The following is a 26,285-nucleotide window of genomic DNA, read 5'->3' as shown; positions in this document are numbered from 1 at the left end:
TAAAGAATCTAGAACAGGTCCTGTTACATGTAAACTGTGTATATTATCTGCTTAAAAATCTTTGTGATGATCACCTATGCAACTGTTAAAACATTTAATAAGGCTTCCTCTCCTGGGACCAAAACCAGTGTGACTAGCAGTCACTCTCTGTGTCCTCCATTGTTAGTGTAACACCTAGTAACTGTTCGATAAATATCTAATGCGTTTAGTTTTATCCAACATATAAAAACTTAAGGTTTTTTTTTTTCCATTTGCTGGGAAAAGGATATATCTGCCTTTAAATATCAATTTTATGAGAAATCCAAACTAGGAAGTACTCTTACCCAATCTAAGTACAAAATTCTCTTCAATATTCTTCCTATGTGTCCAATAAAGTTGACTTCCAAATTATTAACAGTATAAAGACATATTTAGAAAGGAAATACATTCTACCAGATGTAGCATTTCTCTATGGAATTTTAACAAAGAAGAAAATGTGCTTTAGGAACCTAAAAACAACGTCAGTATTCAATGCTATAACCAATGGCTAGAAGCTGGTATAATAGTACACCTCTACCATCTGCACTTGGGAAGCTCAGGCAGGAGGATTTCTTAAACTTCCACGCCAGCCTTGGTTTGAGAGAGCAAGACCCTCTCTCAAAACCAAAGTAAGTGGAATATCTCAGAATTAATGTATAAAAATCTTATGTAAGTATCTGACCAGTCTTAAAAATAATGCATGTTAGAATCCAAACTTATGGTTCTCCTATTTTGGACTCTGGACTCTCTGGGAGTATGATGTCAATTGAATCTACATTATTGTGTGAAAACTGTACCTTGCAAAAGTGAACCGGCCCAGTATATAAATCCTTGTCTTCATTTAAAAGCAAAAGTGAAAACAAGAGCTTGTGGTCAAGCTTTAAAACAATTACTTTGTAAATTTCAGTAAAACCTCTGTGTGGCAGCAACTAATTACAACTAAAAGTTTTCAATAAAATATAAACTACAATCCACATTAGTTACAGAATATGAAAGACTGCCTTGCTGAATACTGACCAAAACACGAGCTTCTGAAGGTGCTTAGTGACCAGTGATGGTTTGCCTGGTGTCTACTCAGGAGAGGGAGACTCTTAAGGGAGGAAATAATGCCAGGGACTGGGGAAGACTGAATGAGCTTGGAACCTGGATCTTAATTAGCTATCTAAACAACCATAGTAAATATTTTACAGATGCTAATCCACAGGAAGCTAGCAACTTGCTAACATGGTAAATAGCAGCCACACTAGACTAACAGAACCAAAGAGAGCCTGTGCTCGCCTTCACAGACACCGAGTGCTCTTTCAGAAGTCACTGGTGACATGTGACCCTCCTCATCATACTCCTGCTCAGGGAAGGCGTGGCAACACAGAATAGGCCAAGAACACTGTCCAATAAATGAGCTGCCTAAGTGGCCCAGAACAGTAGGTGACTGTTAAACCAGTTTCAATCATGTCTCTCTCTATAGACTGAGGTAGACTTAACTTCCTGCTCTCTGGCTCTAGAGATGTCAATATTGGAGTTTAGAGACAGTGTTCTCAGATGAAAGAAAAGAGTAAGAGTGAGCTGGAGAAGGAAGGGAAAAAGGAAAAAGGAGACCATGGCTACTGCTGTCTCACCCCCAAAGAAAGTAAAAGTATACTTACGCATTAGGCTGTAAATGTGCTTCTCTGCAACATGTTCCGTAAACAGTTTTATAAGGTCATCTTTTAAGTCTCTGTTAAGCTTAGTTTCTATGTAAAACTTATTCTGAAAAAAAAAAGTAAATAAGTTTTTATATATCAATAGGGAAAAGTAATCACTCGCATGAATAGGAGAGTTTTAGAGAATGAATAAATATACTGTTTTAGAGAATGAATAAATATATTGACTAATAAAATAATAATAAAATAAAAAAGCCCTGCAAACTGCAAAACCCAGCCATTCCTAGTCACAGGTTTTCTTGGCATGAGGTTGAAAGATCCAATTATTAACTTCACAATAATATGGAAACAGTACAGAGCAATGCTGTGTGCCATGCCTTTAAGAGTTCATCCCCAGGGCTGGAGAGATGGCTCAGAGGTTAAGAGCACTGACTTCTCTTCCAAAGGTTCTGATTTCAATTCATAGCAATCACATAGTGGCTCATAACCATTTATAATGAGATCTGGTGCCCTCTTCTGGCCTGAAGGCATACACACAGGCATAACACTATATGCATCATAAATAAATAAATCTTTAAAAACAAAAAACAAGCTCATCACCAGCATCAAAAGGCAATGCAGGAAGACTCAAGAAAGGTACTCCTCAGCATCCAAAGCTTAGGGCAAGCAAGTAGTGGAAGCCACTAGGAAAAGTCTCTTTATACATGCCCCTCAGTAATGGCCACTGTACCAAATTCTAGATACCATCTCTGCTCAGAAGCAGATACCCTAATCAGGCTAACTATTGCAAGCTTTTTTGTCCCCCTGGTAAGAACACGCTCAGGGCAACCGGAATCTTCTGCAGCACAAGCTTTATTGCTTACCCCATCAGGAGCCAGTGGCGAAGAGAGCCAGAGAGGGAGCCAGAGAGAGAGAGAGAGAGATCCCCTGAATGGCGAAAACCCGTCCCTTTTATGGAGGACTGTCCTCCACCTCGGACGTGTCGCTCCCTGATTGGCTGCAGCCCATCGGCCGGAGTTGTCGTCACGGGGAAGGCAGAGCACATGGGGTGGGAAACTACCCCAGCGCATGTGCAGATGGTTTGTTTACACAGGTGCCAGTGCCATCAGCGCCATCTTGTAATGGCCAATGTGAGGGCGGCTCCTTACATCTCCCCCTTTTCTTTTATTTAAGAGCAATAGGCCACCCATTCTAATGAGAGTGGAGATAGAGGTCAAATCCCCAGTGTGCAAAATAGGGGCTTTACACAAAACCTCCTCCCAGGCTCATCACCTGAAGGGGTCTTGGTCCGCTCCCGTGTCGTTTTTCCTGGGGTAAGGACACTTGGACACTCAACCTTCTTGAAAGATGACATGTCTCCCTAGAATAGGCTCATATATGCCGCAGAGCCCTTCTACTGCAGTGCTTAGCCGTGCAACTCTCTCGGGCTGCTGAAGCACACTCACTCTATCCCGTGCAATGAGACTAGAGCCTCGTGGGGTGCAAGAGCTGAGTGGCCAGCGACCTATTGCTTAAGCATAGATAACCATATTATCAGGGGAAACACTATGTTCTAGTGCTGCAAGCGCCTGGGAAATAACCACCATGTCTCTCCTAGTTTGGGCCTTAAGCTTACAGACCAATCAGAGAAGCAACACTAATCCACAGCAAAGAACAGCTCCAAATAATTCCACCCCCACCCATTCTTTAAAGAAGGAAAATGTTGAAAAGATAGTCCTTAGGTCAGGGACAGGTCCAAGTGCGTGGGGCAAGTCTCAATTTTTGAAGGGTCTGTTCAAATTTAGCCGTCCAATTCTGTATCTCCCAATGCTGCTCTCCCTTTGTTGTTGTCGCCCTGGGCATCACCACGATGAGGGACATCAGGATTCCCTTGGTCAGTCTGGATTTTTCGGGTGAGTCTTTCTGGTATCCAAAATGGGTTGTCTTCATTCTTGTAAAGCTGTAACGCGCGTCCCATCCCCACAGTTCTGGTTCTGCTCCGTTCCCCAGCTGAAGAGTTCTGAACCCATGCCGGATCCTTCTCAACAGTCTGTTTTGCGGGAACACTTCATTACCACAGTTCCCCAGCTGAAGAGTTCTGAATCCACACCGGATCCTTCTCAACAGTCTGTTTTCCGGGAACACTTCATTAACCGCTCCTTCCCCTTGATGCAGTAGCTCCCGGGTTTCGGCACCATTTATTGCGAGCTTTTTTGTCCCCCTGGTAAGAACACGCTCAGGGCAACCGGAATCTTCTGCAGCACAAGCTTTATTGCTTACCCCATCAGGAGCCAGTGGCGAAGAGAGCCAGAGAGGGAGCCAGAGAGAGAGAGAGAGAGATCCCCTGAATGGCGAAAACCCGTCCCTTTTATGGAGGACTGTCCTCCACCTCGGACGTGTCGCTCCCTGATTGGCTGCAGCCCATTGGCCGGAGTTGTCGTCACGGGGAAGGCAGAGCACATGGGGTGGGAAACTACCCCAGCGCATGTGCAGATGGTTTGTTTACACAGGTGCCAGTGCCATCAGCGCCATCTTGTAATGGCCAATGTGAGGGCGGCTCCTTACAGCTAACCACAAGCAGATTAAAGGAAAAGTTCTTCATTTATATCCAATAAAAGATAATTCTATGGTGTACAGCAAGTTATAAAACAGAAACCCTAATTCCCAGCATACCTGGGAACTGCCTACTCTCAAGGTCTGTTACAAGATGGACTGCCATTCCTTATTTACCAGAGTCACTTTGAATCAACTTTTCACTTTCTTACCAAAATCCACCTGACTAGGAAAACAAATAAAAATCTGAAACTGTTAAATGTGTTCGTGTTTTAAATGCTAACTCAATGACCAACAGTAGAAAACACAAAGGGAATGAAAACAAATTTTCACTCACTCTCTTAGTTCAGCAGTATTTCCCTCTGTTTGTTTTTTGTTGTTTGTTTTTTTTTTTTAAGGGGAAACTAAAAATAAGATGCAAACCCTTGGTTAAAAACTACAGCTATGCCAATGGGTTAAAGCCTTCCAGAGCTGATCCTGTGTTTTAGCTTTATAGGTTCCATTCTATAGAGAAAATGACATGATACACTTGTTTTGAAACACTCCTTGCATGGGAACCACTCCTCTCACCACTGAGTACTACTTACTGGTTGTACCTTGGTACCTGGCACTTTTACCCTAATGTTAGGACCTAGGAGACATTTCTCCACAAAAATATAGAAACATGCCACGGTATTAACTGTGTATTTTCTTGTTTTCCATAAATTGTTAAAACAATCCCCAACTGATGACAATACAAATATGTCCAATGTTCTGCTATTAAAATGTATGTATGCACGTGCATATATATATATATATATATATATATATATATATATGTATATACACATATATGTGTATATATACACTTAGTGTTTATATCTATTTATGAACTTGAGAAATTTTATACAAAAAATCTGAGTCTTTCAAGGCAATTTTAGCAATTCATTTCTACTCTAAATTATAGGTCTGTTTCTTTTACAGATTCATCAAGAGTATTTCCAAGCACTTTTTAAAAAGTAATTTAAAAGTAATTGTAAGTTACATTTAACAATGGCATATTTTTCCTTTTTTATGATTATATACATATATGTGTGTGTGTGTGTATTCTGTGAACTATCTAATTCATACCAGACAAAACATAGTATTGCTGACTTTTTTCTAATTAATCCATAAAAGTTAATTATCAAAGACAATAAATCTGTGTCTAGTATTTTACAAATTTCCTACAATGTTCCCCATCTACTTTTGTTTTGGGTATTTTTCTGAACAAAGGTGTTTCAAGCTTTCATCATCTAATGCTCTCCTTCCTGACAGGATTTAAAGGTCTCCTCTCAGCAAGTACATAGGAATGAGACCTGTGGGGATACTGGGGGGGGGGGGGGGGGGTGGGGGACAGCACAGAGGAAGAGAGGGTTAGAGAAAAACTCAAGCAGAATGTATTATATACATGTATGAAACTGTTAAAGAACAAATTTAATAAAAGAAAATTGTGGGAGGGATGGAGAAGAAATGCCCTTCTAGCTTTCTCACCTCCAATTTCTGGCTTATTCCACTTAGATGTGCTGTAAGAATAAGGTGGTGAATTAGACGCCATATTCATAAACACACCCATCTGTAAACTGACTCAGGAATGGGAAAAGAAATTATAACTATAGTAAATAAAAACAGAACACAATTAACCTTGCATGGTTTGGGAAAGAAAGGGTGACAGAGCTCTAACTTACCATATATATGAAAAGAGGCACGATGCTCTGCAATGCTCCCATATACTGTCCCAGAGCTATATTAAATCTTTCAATATAGAGGTCTGGAGGGCTGGCCTGTGAGAAAGAATATCAACGTAAGTACTCTGGGAAACCAGCTGAAAGTACTTCTTCAACCCCTGCAATACAAACTCAGAAAGAACCTAAGATGGGGGAGGTACTTATACTCTAAAGTCAGTTCAGATTTTTTGTTCCAAAGTCTATTCTATGACACTTTAGTCACTTTTAAAAACTATATGGCTTTAACATATTAGCTAAAAAGTATGATTTTAATAAATCACCACTGAATTAGAGATACTTCTTAAAGGAATCAAACCATATTAGGACCTGGAATTAGGGGGGACAGAATTCAAGTAAGTAAAGCAGGCTCTAGACACTACCAGAGAGGCTGAATTGATGTCAAGCAGTTAAGCATGCTTGCTTCTCTTACAAAAGAACCAAGGTTCAGCTTCCAACACCCACATGGTAGCTGACAACCACCTGAACCTTTGGTTCTAGGGAATCCAATACTATCTTCTGGCCTCCACAAGCACTGTATCATGTAGTATACAAACATACAATGAAGTAAAGCATTGACAAGTATAAAATAAAATAAACCAATCTTTTAAGACACTATTAGAGTGGCTAATACATTTTTAAATTTTATCTCCATTATAAACAGCTTCTCTAGTTAACCAACTGTCAACAAGAGAAGTAAGGACTCCAATGATTCACATATACCTGCAGGTCTAGACTGAAGTACATTATAATGCACATCTAACTTCACTCACTCCTACAAAATACTAAGTCACAAATTCACTAAGGAACCTCTCCAAATTTACTGTACGTTGACTGAACATGTCTTGTCTCCCAGTATAGCTATAACTGAAGTAAGGAAGTAATTAAAATTCCATGAAGTCATAAGGGCATGGCCCCACATCCTGCAAGACCATGCCCTTAAAGAGACAAAGGGTTTCTAAATCTTTGCTATCAAAATGTGGCACAGAGAAGGCTTTGGTGAGAATGTTTCATCTGCAATCCAGGAGGAATCTTCACCAGGAACCCATAAGCCAGAACCTCAATCTGGAAACTTCTCCGCTTCCAAACCGATATAAGAGATAACTTAAACTGCCCAGTCTATGGTATTTTGTTGTAGTACCATAAGATGATATGTTTTACAAAACTATATCCATGTACTATTTTATTTTATTCTTTAAATTAATTTAACATTAAAGAAGCCTAAATAAAACAGATTAAAATTATCAATTAAATTTAAAAAGATTAAATTTTAGCAAATGATAATTAAATTATAAATTATAATTAAATAAATTTAAATTATTAAATTTAAAAATATTAAATTTAAAGGGATTAAAATATTAGCAAATGATAAGATACATGAACTAAAAATTCCTGAGCCACAGTGTTGGGGAATGGGAAAGTATAAAATATAAAAACAAAACATTCCACTTTAAGGTCTGTTCTTTGGAAACTTCATCACCTGACAACCAGACCTTAAAGATAACATCATGCTTTCACGTTCTACGACACTAAGACTCCTTAGTACCAAGTTCAACCATATAAAATTAGGGGGCTGGAGAAATGGCTCAGTGGTTAAGAGTGCTTGCTGTTCTCCCAGAAGACCTGAGTTTCGATCCCAGAACCCCTATCAAGCAGCTCACAACCTGTAATTCCAGAACCAAGGATTCCAGCCCTCTACTGGCCTCTTCAGGTACCCATCCACTCATATACAGAGACATACACATAAACTAAGTAAAATTATACAAGCTGTGTCTTAAGCTATTTGAGAAATGTTGAATGTTCTTATACCTCATAATGCTTTGACTTCTACCTAGGAGCTTGGAATATATGCTGGGAACTAACTCTACTTCATCTTTCATTACAGAGTACTTAAAGGTCTGGTGTTTATCTTCCCATTTCTTTTCCTAGTCTTTCTAACTACCTGTGGAATAAAAGTTGTCTCTATCATACATAAGAGGGAAACAGCTCAGAAATATTTAACCATTTGAGTATGATCCCAAGCTAGTAAGCACTAAGACTCAATCAGATTCCAGCAACTTCTTAGTACTCCAAAATCCCCACTACCATCTTTTTTCTTAAGTTCACACCTCTCAATTTAAAGCACATTGTCTACTTCTGATTCCACAGCCTACACCTTCTTTCTTATACACAACCCAGCTCAGTGCATGGACCAACTAACCAATCCCAAGTAGAATCAGTGTTGTTTTGTCTGCCCAAACATCTCTCTACCCACGCCTCACCAGACTTGCTCTTTTCCTTCAAGTTTTGTCACTTTCTCAAAACATCTGAGTTCCACAGCCCTTCAGTGGAGCAAACCACTTACTGCTCCTACTGAGTAATCTCTGCTACTAACTGCAAGCCCCTGAGGCAACAATCTGTACCTTACCTGCTCTTCTCCAATCTAACTACAATGCCTAGAATACAGGACACAGGGAGAGGTATATTTTTCAAAAGCAGGGTCTTTGGAAATCTAAACTTTACAACATCTAAATCTAACCTAGCACTGTTTAAATCTAAATTTTTACTTTAGTATTATCAAGGTTCTAGGATACTGAGCAACTAATGCATCAGTTTGAATTTCAATTTCTATGCTAAGGAGCAATACTCACACTATGCTATTTCTGAGAATGTGGCAAAAATAAGAGAAAATCTGGAACCGCTTTGAAAAAAGACACATACTGTAAAACTATATATGAGCAAGGGTGCAGAGCAGCCATGTGCCTAACACTTAGAAAAATCCACTCATATTTTAAAAAGCAATCTTTGCCAACCAGAGAACTTATGAGAAATGGCTTGCATTACAAGCAAGCCTAACTACCCTTAATGAACAGACTGGTATACACCATCTTCCTCAACGCAGCTTCAAAGAACTTAGGAAATGATATTCAGCACTCAAAGAAGTAAATTCTACCCATATTGAAGAAAAAAGTTTGAAAAGCTATTACATTAAAATATTTTTTTCATTTTCATAAAAGGACACCGTCTAAGTGTTAAAAAACATGAACACTGATCAAAAGGCACATTTAACAGCAGAGAGAATAAATACAATTGAACTCCTTATTCCTTTACAAAGTCCCGAAGCCTCAAAGGTTAGGAGTATTAAAAAGTACTTTTTGTGCTAAATCAAATGTCAGAACACTTAACTTTTTTACTTCCACATTTCATGTTGCATTTACTCAAAACCTTTGAAATGACTAGACTATAAATTATGACAGTCTGAGAAAATAAACTCCATCTATTCCAGGAAACTAGAAATAAATGTCACTTTGAAAATCCTAATCAAACTGTTCCTCTTTACAATAAACTCTGGTCCCCACTGAGAAAAACGATGCCTAGTTGAGTTTCACTATTCCAAAATGGTATTATTTGGCTTGAACATTAATTGGAAAAATAATCCATCATATCAAAAAGGAAGAAACAAGCTGCAGGAAAAAAAGTAATTATTCTAAATTCTTGCAATTTTTAGGGGAAGTAGTGCAGGTGCTTTGGACAGAACCCATAGCTAAACCCTCAGCTCCCTCCTTATTTAGTTTAAAATTTTAGTCAGTTCAAATGGGTTTAGTGTTTTAAGTTAACTTCCTACTCCCTGAAACCACAATTATTTTCTATCCTTCCGAAAAATACATTGCTTGTAGAAATAAGAATATGATAGCTCTCTATACACATGTGAATATCAATCTGTAATCTATCTTGGGAGTAAGTTTTATTGTATTGCATCTTAAACATTTTGGCCTCCGGAACCATTTGCACTATTTAAATAACTGAAGATGGGGCTGAAGAGATGGTTCAGTAGTTAAGAGCAACTACTGCTCTTATAGGGAACCAGGATTGAGTTCCAGTTCATGCATGACAGTTCACAGGGATCTGATGCTGTCTTCTTGCTGCCATAGGGTCCTGTACCCATATAAAGCACATAAACTCATGTGGATGCACAAATACACATGAAAATAATAAACGATAAATCTTTAAGCCTGAAGGCTCCAAAAAGCCTTTAGTTTTATGTGGGCTACAGCAAATACTTTTCTATCTGGAATTAGTAAAGGTGCAGTGAAGAGCCCCTGTAGGAGACTGAGAACGGCCTGGGCAACAAGTGAGAATGTGCAGTTCAAAAACAAATAAAACTGGACTTTATCAACAGAGGACACTCCACCTCTTAAACATCTAGAGCCCAGACAGCAAGGTGTATTTAGTAAACTACTCACCAAATCATGTCCAATCTCTAAAGTCAAATTACAGACATTTTTAAGATGGGTGACTTGGTTAACAATGGTGTTTAGACATACTAGCTCCCAACAAAATCTACTTTATTGCCAAGCTCAAAGCTGATTAAGGAACTGTGAAAAGTTAAAGCCTACAAATAAAATGTTCAGCACCTACTAGTACCCTTGGGTATTGCCCAAGTAGGAAATGAAAAGCACTGTGACTTAAACACAGCAGGAAATATTCATTTGTACAAACATGGTGGGTGAGCAGAAGCAGACTACATTAGGCACAATGAGCTTCACAGGCATTGCAGACTAGAGGAAATGGGCTTCACAGATGAGGGTCCAAAGAACAAGCCCTTCAGTTTTCAAGAGACATAAAACCAAGGGTTGTGAATTGTATGGTGTGTCAAGAACAGAAGAAGCAGGGTGTTTGTACAGCAAAAAAAGGGGAATGGAGCCATTTTGAGGGAAGCTAAAAGCTCACCAAGAAGAATGAGACTTAGAAAGGTTTTGGTAGAAGCTCTAGAAAGCAAGTTAACTTCTGAGCTATTTATTTTAGGCATCAGATAGCAGAGTTAAGGACAAAGAGCAGAAGAACTTCAGCTCTGCATAATACAAAAGCCTCTGAGCATAGGTAGGTCAAATAGCAAAGGCTATTCAATATGGTTTCCTCCATCACTAAGGTCTTCAAAAGTACACCAGCACACACACCAGTAACACATATTTCTTACATATTTGCTGCTATCAAGAGTCTATTAGCTACTATTCTGCCATGAGTCTAGTCTCTTCTGCTGCAGCCAAATCACTGTCACTTCATTGTGCATTACTGTAAAGAGCAAAGGCTTAGTGTTCCTGAAACCATCCATAGTATAAAAGCAGCTGAAAGCATTTTTACTCCAGGGTTGACCTTCTTTGCTATACAATAAACAAACAAATAAAAAAGGGAGCATGTTTTGCAATAAAGTCAACATGGATGTAGAGGTCTTTGATAAAAAAAGAACATTTTTGATAACATTATCCAATCAGCAACATCCTAAGATTTTGTTACATTATGTACCATTATATAACCCTTTTTTCTTTATTGTGTTTTAGGAAGCTGGTATATTGCTATGATAAAACAAATTAGGTTTAAAAGTTAAGACACAGCTTTGAAAAAAGGTCTATTGCATGATGTTCACCAGATACAGTACACATTTGTTTAAAATTCTGGCTTCCAGGGAAAGAATAAAGTTGAATAATTTTCATTAAACATTTTCTTAGAAATATAACTATGAACCCCCCAGAGCAGGTGAGAGAGCCATCTTGTCTCCTGGGACCCTCTGAGACCAGTCTGCGCAGGTGAGAGTACAGACTGCAGAAGTGGCCCAGCTTCTGGGACAGGCCCTGTTTTTGGCTGCAGACATCTGGGAACTTTCCCCACCAGAGGAGGGCTTTGACCCCCCAGAGCAGGTGAGCAAGCAGACTTCAGAAGCGACAGAGCTTCTGGGACAGACCCCCCCACCCCCGCCCCGCTTCGGGCTGCAGACATCCTGGCACCTTCCCCACCAGAGGAGAGGTGACCACCTGGGAGGGCTCTGACCTCCAGAGCAGGCTAGGGAACCATCTTGTGTCTTGGGTCCCTCGGAAACCAGTCTGTGCAGGTGAGCACACAGACTGCAGAGGCAACCCATCTTCTGGGACAGGCCCTATTTCGGGCCTTCATCTTCAGCCAGGAGGCAGGTCTGAATGCCAGACCGCTGTGCACCTTCCCTGCAAGAGGAGAGTACTCCAACCACTGAGACTCAGAAGAGAGCTGGACTCCCAGGACAGCTGACAGGCTAACACAATCACAGGAGGAGCAGGCTCCAGCCAGAGACAACCATAACAACTAACACCAGAGAGTACCAGATGGCAAAAGGCAAATGCAAGAATCTTACCAATAGAAACCAAGACTGCTCACCATCATCAGAATCCAGTACTCCTACCTCAGCCAGTTCTGGATACCCCAACACACCCAAAAAGCAAGATTCGGATTCAAAATCATATCTCATGATGATGGTAGAGGACATCAAGATGGGCTTTAATAACTCAAATAAATACAGGAGAACACTGCTAAACAGGTAGAAGTCCTTAAAGAATCACAGAAAAACATTGCTAAACTGGTAGAAGTCCTTAAAGAGGAAACACAAAAATCCCTTAAAGAATTACAGGAAAACACAACCAAACAGGCACTCACTGATAAGTGGATATTAGCCCAGAAACTTAGAATACCCAAGATACAATTTGCAAAACACAAGAAAATCAAGAAGAACAAAGACCAAAGTGTGGATACTTCATTCCTTCTTAGAATAGGGAACAAAACACCCATGGAAGGAGTTACAGAGACAAAGTTTGGAGCTAAGACAAAAGGATGAACCATCCAGAGACTACCCCACCTGGGGAGCCATCCCATAATCAGCCACCAAACCCAGACACTATTGCATAAGCCAGCAAGATTATGCTGAAGGGACCCTGATATAGCTGTCTCTTGTGAGGCTATGCCAGTGCCTGGCAAATACAGAAGTAGATGCTCACAGTCATCTATGGGATGGAACACAGGGCCCCCAATGGAGGAGCTAGAGAAAGTACTCAAGGAGCTGAAGGGGTCTGCAACCCTATAGGTGGAACAACAATATGAACTAACCAGTACCCCCAGAGCTCGTGTCTCTAGCTGTATATGTAGCAGAAGATGGTCTAGTCGGCCATCATTGGGAAGATAGGCCCCTTGGTCTTGCAAACTTTATAGGCCCCAGTACAGGGGAACGCCAGGGCCAAGATGTGGGAGTGGGTGGGTAGGAGAGCAGGACAGGGGAGGCAGGGGTATAGGGAACTTTTGAGATAGCATTTGAAATGTAAATAAAGAGAATATCTGAAAAAAAAAAAAAGAAAAGAAATGTAACTACGAACATCTAACATTTGATGTATAAAAAGTTGACAACCATATTCTAAGTGATATCAACATTTAGTGCCTTAGTCCTAGAATACGGTCTGAGGCATAATTATCATTCCTTGTATTTGCCATTTGCAAAGCTTCTGAAAAAGAGTATTTGTTGTGGCATGAAAAGGTATATTACCAGCCAGGCAGTGGTGGCACACCCCTTTAATCCCAGCACTTGGGAGGCAAAGGCAGGCAGATTTCTGAGTTCAAGACCAACCTGGTCTACAGAGTGAGTTCCAGGACAGCCAGGGCTACACAGAGAAACCCTGTCTCAAAAGAACCAAAAAAAAAAAGAAAAGAAAAAGAAAAAGGTATATACCTTCTCCTAACCCCAATAATTATATATGTTTATATATATATATATATATTTCTATATTCTAAATAAAATGGAAGCTCTTAACAATTTGCATATTTTAAAATGCATATTAATTTGTCCTAACATAATAATAAAGTCATTACACCTAAACATACTTTCAGGAAAAATAATCTTCCAAAACAAATCCAAATTTATTTAAGTAACTTTAGTAATTATTTTGACATTTTAACAAATCTCTTACAACTTAATAGAACGAACGTAGCTAGATTCTTCCATCTGTTTCAATACTTAATCAATTGTTGTATGTTTTGAAGTTAAGGAAGAAAAAATTGTTTTTTAAGATTCATTTATTTTATGTATGTGAGTACACTGTAACTGTCTCCAGACACATGAGAAGAGAACATCAGATTCCATTACAGATGGTTGTGAGCCACCGTGTGGCTGCTGGGAACTGAACTCAGGACCTCTGGAAGAGTAGTTAGTATTCTTAATTGCTGAGCCATTTCTCCAGCCCAAAGTAAGAAAATTTAATGTCAGAAATTTATAAATGGAGATGGGGAGAAGTGTATGCCTTTTCATGCCACAACTAATATTCTTTCATTTTCATTAGCAAACAGCAATTCCTTGAAAATTTGTTGCAATGAGAATTCAAACACATGAAAGTATCAATGGGTGCATTAAATACTATATGAAGTCTAGTTTATCTTCTTATTTTGAATGAGTCCTTAATCCACATTATTTGTTACCTCTGCACACTGGTCCCAGGAAAACAGTGAGTTACACAGATCTAACTGCTGACTCATTTCAAGTACCTAGGTCTCTTATTCAGTTTGTTCTTCAAGTGTTCCATAGAGAAGGGTAGTTTTCTCAACATTCCGACTGTAGTCTGGTGTATATTTAAGCACTCAACTATAGGAGCATATAGGAGCCATTCTTATTCAACCCACCACAGCTACTATGAAGATTAAAAAACAAAGGCAATGTAGGAAATGGAATTCTTTGCAGTCACCTTCTTGTAGACAAACATGCTTATGAACCTGTCTTCTATCTTTTAGACTATTATAGTATGGGGACTGAATAAGTAGATAGTACATTCAGACACTGTACAAGTACCGAAGTTCTTAAAGTACATACCTTTTAATACAGGGTATTTTAGTACCCCAAAGTCGCAATTCAAAAAATTGAGTAATTTTTACAGTTCTTTTTGAAGACTGTACATAGACCAGACTGGTCTGAAACTTGCATGGACCCTCCTCTGCCTCTGCATCCCCAGTGGTATACATGTGTCAATCATACCCTATCATATAGGACATTCCCAAGTGAGATTGGTTGCTTTATTTTCTAATTCACACATGTACAATTTGACCCACCACTGCTTGCATTATCATTGCAAATGTCAACAAAATTACAGGGGAAATTATACACAGTAGAAAGCTTGTACTTAGCAGAGCCTTGAACAAGTTTAAGGGCCTCCAGAGTTACTCTATCTAGTGGGTATATCAGGTGAACTGAGTTCTAAGGACTGGTCATGCTAGGTCCTTTGAAGAACAGCAAGCATTCTGAACAGCTGAACAGCTGAACAGTTCCAGTTAGTTCCTAAGGATTTATTTCTTAAAGGAAAATTTCCCCTATCTTTTTAAACAAGCACATAGCTGTCTCAAAACAAACCTTAAAAAATAACATAATCTATGATCTATAGGAGCAAAAAGAGATGTCTCAGAAGTAAGGGGCCTTTTTAAAACCGTTTTTAAAAAGATAATCTATATAAATATATTCTACATATTCTGGTAATAAGCAAATGTAGGTAGTATCTGCTTGTCCTTCTATCTGTCTCAACTGAACAAGCAGATGCTTTAAAAATCTCAACTGTACTACAGATATGTGCTTTCTAGCAACTTACAGAATGTCACTTCTGAATCTGTCTGAGGACCTAAGATCATGCTAAGCCTGCAATGAAACAGGTTAAGGAGAAGTCTCTACCCTCAGAGGCTCATGATGAACATTAAAACCACTGTCTGAATGAGCACTTGTGGAAATGGCTCAGGGTTAGATTAGATTGTCTCACTGGCAAATTCTCCTATAAGAAGGACTTTCTGAAGGTAACTGCTTCAGTTAAAAGCCTTCAGAAGAATTCACAAGTAAAAGAGTTACTAATGGTAATGATATCTATTTTGCTTGAGGTCTAGGAAGAAAGGTAACCAGGTAAATTTCTTTTAAGGTAGGGAGGGAGGGAAGGAGGGAGGATATGTGTGTGTGTGTGTGTGTGTGTGTGTGTGTGTGTGAGAGAGAGAGAGAGACAGAGACAGAGACTGTAACCTCATGTGCATGGGTATCCATGAGAGAGAGAGAGAGAGAGAGAGAGAGAGAGAGAGAGAGAGAGAGAGAGAGAGAGAGAGACTGTAACCTCATGTGCATGGGTATCCATGGAGTCCAGAACAGTACATCAGAACCTCTTAGAGCTGGAGTTACAGGCTGCAGTGAGCTGCCCAATGTAAGTGGTAAGATCAAATTCTAGTTCTGCACAAGAGCTACAAACACTTTTAACCATTTCTTCAGACCAATAACTTTATTACCTAAAATCTTCAGTCTAGCAAGAAGAAAAGAAGTATCCTTGGGGAAGTAAAGAGGTTATTTGTTCATCTGTTTGTTTTAAGACACACTTTGAATGTCAACAGATTTAAATTTTAAGGCCTTTATTTTTTTCATTTTGCCAAGACAACTGCAAGCAACCAGTTGGATTGTACTGCCACCCACTGGGCAAAAAGCAAATCGCAATGCAACACCTGCCCAGCTTTAACCCCATCAAAACCCCTTTACTTGCAGTTGGACAAGAAGGCCAATACATATCTTAAGTAATGTTTGTACAGACTGAATAAAATTAAGTAAAAGAGACTAGCTATAGCTTAGTTCCAACTAATTTTATTATCGATCTGTCAATTATAGTAACTAGAAACCCAAGATATATTTAGCTTAAACATATCAAAAGTATTAATTTTATTAAAATATTTTAAGTGTACCCAATCAACTTCCTTTTAATTAAAACAGCTAACAAACACATCTCTAAACTGCTGTTTAGAAATTTAAGAATGAAAACGTGTACCATTCCACAGCCCCCTTGTTCTGGATCTGAACAGAAAATTATCTGTGCTGTTTCCCCCACTTTAATGTTATTGTCTTTCCATGGAAGCAGACTGCTTAAACAACTTAGTAATGTGAAGTTCCAAACTACTGAAAATGAGCAACTCTTAGTGGTCAGTGAACTGCATCAAAAGCCACAACACTTAGGTGGCTAAAGTGAAGATACACTACAGTTCAACCAAGTGCACTTAACTTAGCCACAAAATGCTTAGGGAAAAGTGGTTGACAACTGTTCCAATGGATTCTGCATCACATACATACACACAAACACACACGGGGGGGGGGGGGGGGAGCGGGGGATAAAATACAGCTTTCTTGCTCACTCATGTTGTATACCTGTGTTGAGAGTTTGATCCACATTACCCTTACTTAGGACCAGAGTTAAGAGGAACCTTTGCAGCTGAAGGGGTTTGTAACTCCATAGGAAGAATAACAATATCAACCAGCCAGACCCCTGCCCCAGAGCTCCCAAGGACTAAACCACCAACCAAAGAGTACACATGGAGGGACCCATGGCTCCAGCTGCATATGTATCAGAGGATTGCTTTATCTGGCAATGGGAGGGGAGGCCCTTGGTCCTGTGAAGGATCAATGCCCCAGTATAGGGGAATGCTAGGGCAGTAAGGCAGGAGTGGGTGGGTGGGTGGGTTTGAGAGCACCCTCATAAAAGCAGGGAGGAGGGGGATAGGATCGGGGATTTGCAGAGGGGAAACAAAGTAGGGGGGATAACTCTGAAATGTAAATAAAGATGAACATTTGCCATTGGGAACACCAAGGCAAGGAAGCAGCAACATAAGGAACTGCAGAGCCAACATGAAGTATTCCCTGCGTTTGTGGACACACTCCTTTCAGGAACAACTCATGTGCCAAAGTTACTTGGTATGGCCTAATTTCAAGGTAGTAAGCAAGTACAACTCTACTATATCTGCAGACGGAACTGGGAACAAGGTCAGCAGCACTACAGCTGGCACATTCACCTCAAGTCCTAAATCGAGGCCATGGTAGGCTGACAGACACCAGCATGAGTCATTTGGATTGCTATTCTCAAAAGTACACATTGTTCAAAAGATGGCATCCTGATGGATAAACGCAACAACCCGCACAATAGTTAGCATGACAGTGGCAACATAAACATTAAAGTCTGCCAAGGGTAGAGGATTCAAAGTGGAGGCAACCATAGCAGAGCAGCAGAACACTTCCTTGGCAGGAAGGAGGAGCTACTGGAAAAAGAAACCAGATGGGAAAAAGATCTGAATATGTAAAGGTGCAATCAACCAAAAAGCAAAATACTGCTGTGCAGTTCTCATGGAAAGGTAACTTCAACTCCTCATCAAGGGCTACTGCCTTGCTCTGGAAGGAATGAAGTCAGAGAGTTAAGAAAAAGTGCACAGATATATTTGAAAAATTTTCACAGTAGAGAAAATTAGCCAGGACTTGGAACTTAGTTTATTTTCCTACTCAGTCACTCTTCACATCACAGAATATTAAAATGATCATTATGTCTTTTTCCATAAAAGCTGCTAAAGAATAAAGCTGCAATTTTTCTGTAACTCTAGCATCTAGGCCCTGCATACTAAGGCCTAGCATACACAGCATAAATATTTGTCAAATCAAACATAAAACACAGTCTATTTCCCCACCTCTAGAGAGCACAGAAATTTTGATCTCTGTCTGGGTTCTATAGCTATGAAGCTTTGGATAGCCTGGAACTCACTATTTGACCAGGCCAACCTTCAACTTTAAGTCACAGAGATTTACCTGCCTCTGCTTCCTGGGTGCTCGGGTTAAAGGCATGCACCACTATGGACAGCCTTTCTCCTTTTTATTACCAACTGGTTCATGGTTTTTACACTAAGACTAGGGCTACATGTATACCTTATTTTACTCAGAGCTTGGAAAATTTTTAAGGCACTATGATAGGGCTCCAGTAAGGCCTGAGACCACACACTGTTATTTCTGGGAAAGTTAAAGGGTCCCAGTAAATTATTCACACAAATTAAGATCAAGTTTTGGGTTGTATTTTATGTGTATGAGTGTTTTGCCTGCATGTATGCATGTGTACGACTTGCAAACTTGATGCTCAGACCTGTCAGAGGTGGCATCAGAATCCCTGGAACTAAAGTTACAGATGGCACAAGCTACCATGGAGGTGCTGAAAATTGAACCTGGGTCTTCTGCAAGAGCAACAAGTGCTCTCAACCACTGAGCCATCTCTCTCACCCCATATCAAATTTTAATACATCGGTTTCAATACCAATTTAAAGACATCCCCTTTCAGAGTTTCATTTTTTTAGATTCTGGAACTGCAGATGACCTGTTAGTCTGCCACCAACAGCACTTCCCCATACCCCATCATTCCTATGCCAATCCATTTTCTATACTTCTAACACCAATGCTCTAAAGATGTAATTCCTGGCATTCAATGGTTTCTGCCATCTGAATCTGGTCTGCTTTGTCTAGCTTTTCCCCTCTCCCAACCCCACTGGAACATCATTCGCTGTCTTCTTCATAGGACTGCTTCTTAAGACCTGCATAAGCACCACAAAGGAGCCTCTGCCCACAAAGTTCTCTTGTCCCTTATGACAACTCTTTGTTGGTGCTGCCATCTTCACTGCCCTAACTAAGCTGAGATTAGTCAACTTTTACTCTGAATCATGGCGGTCTGGATGGCTCTAAACAATGCAACGCTCTAACAAAGAGCCACTGTGCTTTAATGCTTTCTTTAAGTTCCACCTGCTGTTTGAGATAAATGCTAAGGCTTTTGATTTTCCAAATTTTATTATTTTCTAACCTTGTGTTTTAAATTCTATTCCAAATTAAATTTTCTTAAAACCAACACCCTACCTTCACCTTGTTTGATATGGGCCTCTTTTTGCTGCTGTTGTCATCATTTTCCTGATGGATGCCAGGCTACCTGGCCCATAAGCTCCAGGGGTTCTCCTGCCTCTTCCACCACCTCCCTGTAGAAGCATGAGGGTTAAATGTCTGGCTTATGAATGGGGATTTAAATAGGGGTTTAAGTTTCCCACTGAGCCATCTCACCAGCCCTTGTCTAACATGTCCCACATTTACTTTCAATTTTTCTGTTTCCTTACTATCTTTCAGCTGTGATTCTTGGCAGCAATATTTGGTAAAGTTGCAGGATTTCATACTGTCTGATTATTGCTTCTCAAAGCAGTCCTTAGCTTTTATCATTTCATAAAATGATAGACCGGGTAAAATTTAAGTTATTCTTTATTCTATGCCTCATCTGTTCTTTGTGCCTTTTCCCTCCTTTTCGTGACTTGATTATTTTTATCATTATTATTATTATTAACATTATTATTATTATTAAATCTTCTTACAGTCCAGTCATTACCCCCTTCCTATCCATCCTCTGACAGTTCTTCATCCCATCCCTCCCCCCACCCCCACCCCCCATCTCCAAGAGGATGTGCCTACCCTACCCGACCCCACCCCACCCACTAGACCTCCCACTCCTTACGATCCCAAGTCTCTGGAGGGTTAGGTGCATCTTCTCTCAGTGAGGCCAGACCAGGCAATACTCGGCTGTATGTGTGTTGGGGGCGTCAGACCAGCTAATATATGCTGCCTGGTTGGTGGCTCAGTGTCTGAGAGATCTCAGGAGTCCAGGTTAGTTGAGACTGCTGGTATTCCTATGGTCACTCTCCTCCTCAGTGTCTTCTAGACTTTCCCTAATTCAACCACAGGGGTCCCTGGCTTCTGTCCATTGGTTGGGTGTAAGTATCTGCAAGCTTGATTATTTTTTAATTACATTTTCTCCCTCTATCATCATGTTAATTATGCCTATGGAGGTTAGCCTACAATTAAAGATTGTATGCTACCAAACCATTACATACTATTGCTGTAAGTTCTGCTTACGTGTATCTTTTATACCCTCTTCATCATCTGGGTCAGTGAGATGGCTCAGTGGGTAAGGTACCTTGCTGCCAAGCCTGAGGACCTTAGTTTGATCCCTAGGACTGACATGGTGAAGATAATCAACCCCTACAACTATCCTCTGATTGCCACATGTGCACTGTGGAATGTAAAAGAGTCTCTCCTCTCCCCAGTCCCTACCCTGATGTTCTTGTATGTCTGTCACACAGACACACACACACACACACACACACACACACACACACAAATGTAAAATAAACATTATCAATTTATATAAACTCGGCTTATCTTTTTGTTATTGTACTTTACTCCAACCTGAATCACCAAATTTTCACCTATAAACATCTATCCGAATATTCTATTTTTTTTTCATTTTTCCTTTTGTTCAAAATGGATTCTTTCCTCGTAAAATATATCCTGATTACATCTCCCCATTCTCTACTTACTCCCAGTTCCTTCCCATGTCCCCTCCACTCTAGATCCACTCCCTTTCTGTCTCTCATTAGAAAAAAACAGGCTTCTAAGAAATAACAACCAAACTTGACAAAATAAAATGTAGTAAGATAAAGCAAAAACTATCACACTGAGACCGATCAGAAGAATACTCTGCATTATTTCTTTAAAGAGACTACTGGTGATTCTCAATTCTTGTCTGATATTTCTCAAAACTTTACAATCACATTTCCAACTCTGTTTCTGATATTAATACCAGACAATGATTATGAAAAATTAACGACTCATGCCTAGAAAAATATCTTCTCCAAAAAGAATCTACTTTTGCTTCTCATGACTCAAAGTGCCAGCCAGTCTAGACCACCATAACTAAGCAAGAAGAAAGTTGCTGTGCCAAAGGTCACTTGTCAATCTTACTGCTGCTGGGAGCTATTCCTCCAGTTTGATGAGCTTTGATAATCTATTATATATCTTCTACTCAAGTCTATCAGAGCTCTATTAAATTTGACAGTGCAGAGCTGAGGATGCAGCTCCATAGCAGAGTACATAAATGAATTTTAGAGTACAGTGGCCTCTCCCCACTTCCAGAATAGGAAGGTGGCCCAAGAAGTAGTTAGTTCAAGTGTCACTCTCCTCTCTCTGAAGTTTCCTTTTCTCAGATCTTGGCCCTGTAACTCCTTGGTTTTCTGTTCTACTCTGGTCTTGTTTTTTGTTTTTCTTGGTTTTTTTTTTTTTGGTTTGGTTTAGTTTGTTTGTTTGTTTTTAAATTGTTCTCAGCAGGAGTAAACCAATCACATCTTCTTATCAAAGACATATCTACTTTACCTAACAGAATACTTTGCACATTTAGACAGAAAAGTGTTAGCTACATCAAATTTCTAACCAGAAGTGCCTGAAACAAATAAACCAATTTAGTTGTTTTTTGTTTTCGGACTTTTTTGTTTGTTTCTTCTAATAATGATGAAAAAATTCAACTATGATTAGTTGAAACAAGTGGTGGTAGTATTTTTAAGTTTCTGAACAGGAATATATGCCCACAAACTAGGTATGATGGCACATAGCTTTGATCCCAAAATTCGAGAACCAGAGACAGTTTGAGACCAGCTGAGATTACATAGTGAGGTGCTGTCACCTCACACACAGACCCACATGAAACACCTTCGAATACATGCCCACAAATTATGGATTTTAAAGATATTAAAACTGAATAAGCCAGGCGTGGTGGTGCACACCTTTAATCCCAGCACTCGGGAGGCAGAGGCAGGCGGATTTCTGAGTTCGAAGCCAGCCTGGTCTACAAAGTAAGTTCCAGAACAGCCAGGGCTATAAAGAGAAACCCTGTCTCAAAAAACAAACAAAAAACAAAAGAAAACAAAAAAACTGAATGAAGACTCTGTAGAGGCAAACAAGAAAACATTGCACGTGTCAGGCAATGTTAGAGCAGAGTGCCAGCAGCAATTAGTATGACAGCCTACTAACCGGCCATCTCCTGAAAGCAAAAGGAAAGAGAGAAAAGAAGAGCCAAATATGAACATGGGATCTCAAGCCTGAGATAGTGAGTTGGGTAGAGGCATTCCAACTTAGCTATAAATGAATGCAAGGCATGCTGGAAGTCCTAGTCCAAGCCCTCAGCCTAAGTATGATGGTGTCTACAAATGTGAAGAGAATTTTGCAAAACTAAGCAGCTGGGTCAAGAGTTGGTAGTGCACACTTTTAATTCTAGCACTGGGGAGTCAGAGGAGGGTAGATCTTTTTGAGACTAGCCTAGTCTACATACAAGTTCCAGATCAGCCAGGGCTACATACTAAAATACTGTCTCAGAAACAAACAACAAAAATAAAAACTAAGCAGATTATTTAGTAAAACAATTTTCTGTATATAACTATTTCTATTCATTTGTGAATCAAAAACCAAGAATTTGAAGACTCCAGAGATAAACAAAAGGAAAAAACAAAACCCTGAATTTCCTTATGAAAGCTAAAAGGAGACTATATCATAGAAATATAGACAGTCATCAAGTGAAATAACAAGTGAGAAGGACACTTTAGTGGGTTTAGCTAATTGTTTTATCAATTCAACAAGCAACTTTTTTAGTTATTGAAGGGATACAAAAGACACTATTCTAAAATGAAAGATGTATATAGGGGAGTATGTTTTAAAACACAAAGACTGTGCTACCATACAATAATATTTAGGTTTGACAGACTAATATATTAAATTTGAAAATATTATCCTCTAGCTTTTAGGTCAACACCAAAAATAAATATGGAATGCTCATTCCCATAGCACTTTGGGTGTTTCCAACAGAATGTGTTTTTAAATATGGATAAACAAGCCAAACCAGTAGCTATTTTAAGGTGCCCTTGACAAAAACTGATGCCCTGTGGGTCCAATCCATTGATCTGTCAACTGCATCTGCTTATCTGCCAAATGCAACTTATCCCACAATACTGTTTTAGCTCAAGAATTTAAAAAATCAGGGTGCAAACAACATGTTCCATCCAAATACAATGCCCTGCCCTGTGCAAAGCTACCTAAGCATCTACAGAACATGAACATGAGTCAAAACTTAGCTAATGAGCATTCACTCAACAAATGTTTTCTGAGTTACAGTTGTACCAGATATTAAGGCTAAAAAGAGAAACAGGACAGAGTCCTTACCTCACAGGAGAGCCAGAGAAGTAGTCAGGTATGAATACAAACACAGTACACACACAACACCACAACCCTAACAGGCTTGTTACTGCTAAGAGGCTCTGGGTCCTGACATATGACAACAGTCTGTTTTGTTCTGTTCTGTTCTGTACTGTTTTTAGAGTTAGACAAGAATTCCAGGAAGGCTATCCATCAGTTACCAGATATAATACTGAGAAAGAAGGTTCTGCAAGGCAGGAAGCAGAAGGAAAAAAGTGTCTTACAACTTAGTATAAAGGGACCACAGATATTTCAATAAAGCTACTTGACCTTAATGAAGAAAAATTGACAAAATGATGTTAATATGTTTTTTTAAAAAGGGCCTACAACTGCTGAGTGACAAAGTGGCGACCAGAGTCTGAGGTCCCCATGCTGTTTCCTACTTTAAAGCTATTTATTACTGGTTACAGCTTCCAAAATAAGTCACTTTAAATACTGGCAGGGTGGGGCATGCTTATAATCCCAGCACCAGGGAAGCTGAGGCTGGATGTCCACATCAAGGTCAGCCGCACAACTGCAACTGTGAAGCCCAAGAACAGCTAGCACAGCTGGGGGGGGGGGGGAGCCTGAGGGTTTGATTCCCAGAACCTCAAAGAAGAAGCTTTAAATAATATTTTTCAAACTTAGTGAGATGTGTATTGATTCTAAATTGAAAGTCCCTGACATTTAGTTTTTGAAATACTAAAAAGAGCACCTTTGTCTTGATTTAATCTTTAATAAGTCCTTCCTAAAAGAAGTTAAAAGTTTTGTAAAATGCTTAGTTTTGACTAAAACCAGGAGTCTAATCTGGTTACTTTGTGAATGGCAAGATGATATTACTTACCAGCTTGATTGTTTGTCAAAGTGTTGTTAGTTAAAAGCTACCTAAAGACCAATCAATCAAAAGCTAGCTAAGTAAACTTAGATACATAGCATAAGGGAGAACCACCACCAAAGCACCTGTGAGAGGATGGAGACAGAGACCAGAGGAGGCAAACATAACGACAGACAGGGCAAAAAGCTGTCTTTCAGGGATTCAGAGAGTTGAGAATTAAAAAGCAAACTATTTAAAACATAATAAACAGCTTTTGGGTTTCATCTACAACTGGCACACGATATCTTTTGGCTGTAGAAACAACTCTCTCTCTTTCTCTCTCTCTCTCTCCATATATATACATACATATATATGTATATATATATATATGAATAAGTTGTATTCAGTTAAAAAAGGTAAAAACAATTTAATAGGCAAAGTTGTATATTCTAGAAAATATAGCTCTGGCTATAATTGAGGAAAAAGAAAAGAAAACAAAACAAAACCCTTGGGCAAATGAGGAGGCTCAGCATGTAAAGATGAGATACCTCACACCAAGCCTAATGACTTTGAGTTTACCCTGGGACCCATGCAGTGGGAGGAAAACACCAACTGCAGCACAACAGCGTGTGGCACATGTACACACTGGTCCCCATACACAAGATAAACGTAAAGAAGAATACAAGGTGAGCAGAAAACAGTCTCAAACACAGTCTACTGTTGCTATTGCTCATCTTAATGTGAACCTGATTACCTAATTAGTGGGAGTCAGCTTTCTAGGCCCTGTTACTTCTACTCAGAATCCAAGTAGGATCAGGCTCTGGCGCAAAGCTAGTGTGTGTTTGAGGGAAAGACCAGGAGGCCAGGCATCCCAAGGAGGGTTTTCTGCTGTCACCCAGATATTAAGATCAGCTGCAAGAGTTTGACAATAGCTGGCTTCAGTTGTTCATACTGAAGTGTTAGAAACTAGTAGGAGAAAACACTCACTCTTGAAAAAGAACTCAAAAGAATTCAAAAAACAAGATATGTATGTATGTACGTATATATGTATTTTTAATTTTTACCAGATAGTGAAGTTAACAGAGAAAAACAAGGTTTTAAATAAAAGAAATGCAGACATGGTGCTAAATGGAATCAGTTATGGATAAAATAGATCCCAAAGAAAAAAGTCACATAATTTATATCAAATTTTCAATCTACTCTGAGGATTAGATCATTTAGTCAGTATCTAACTAGAAAGTATAAACTTGTGTGTTAAATCAAACTGATAAGATCCCAACTGTTCGTGTGGCAGCCTAGCTCCACCTTATCAGAAACACTCAAAGCAGCAAACACTGATGCACTCAACTTCTTACCTGCAGCTCCTTGGAGACTCGCTCTAAGTGGCTGGTTATTTTTTTAATCAGATCGCTGTACATCTGTTCTGAGTGCTGCTGGCACACACACTTATACACACAACTGCAAGAAACAAGGCATAGAAACCAAGTCAATGAAGAAGCATTCCACGCAATTCCATGTTAAAGCACACATACAAAATACAAATCACCAACCTAAAACAGCTGCTAATCAGCCAGAAACTGAAATAAACCTTCCATCCCTAGCCAGTCCTCTGATGGAAAGGACATTGCCAACTAACCTTAAATGTCCTGGGTAGTACATATTAGATAGGCAAAAGGAATCAAAAGTTGAGTGATAATTTATGGTCTAAATATGGTAACTCCTTATAAACTACCTGCTCACACTCTTTTTAAAAAATACATGTCAAAATAAGAAATAAAAGTAATAACCAGCATAGAGAAGTTTCTAACTCACAAAGATGTCTGCAATACATCCTCCTTGTATGCCAGTTGTGGCGAACAACTTAGCTGTCACTTCTT

General features: G+C 39.4%; 1 protein-coding gene across 2 annotated transcripts in view; it reads right to left on the bottom strand.

The window, feature by feature from the left end:
- Cacul1 (CDK2 associated cullin domain 1) overlaps positions 1 to 26,285 on the bottom strand; it is a 61,351-nt gene that overhangs the window by 17,518 nt on the left and 17,548 nt on the right. For both annotated transcript variants that reach the window (XM_085834088.1, XM_085834089.1), the window contains exons 3-5: positions 25,764 to 25,866; positions 5,897 to 5,992; positions 1,662 to 1,764 (exon numbers count right to left, since the gene is read on the bottom strand). In XM_085834088.1, the coding sequence (XP_085690214.1) occupies positions 1,662 to 1,764; positions 5,897 to 5,992; positions 25,764 to 25,866 (302 nt within the window). The remainder of the gene's footprint in view (positions 1 to 1,661; positions 1,765 to 5,896; positions 5,993 to 25,763; positions 25,867 to 26,285) is intronic.

This window comes from Mus caroli, unplaced genomic scaffold (assembly GCF_978045245.1).
Source record: "Mus caroli unplaced genomic scaffold, Mus_caroli_1 scaffold_20, whole genome shotgun sequence".
Taxonomy (NCBI): Eukaryota; Metazoa; Chordata; class Mammalia; order Rodentia; family Muridae; genus Mus; species Mus caroli.
This window is presented reverse-complemented; position numbering and strand designations above follow the sequence as displayed.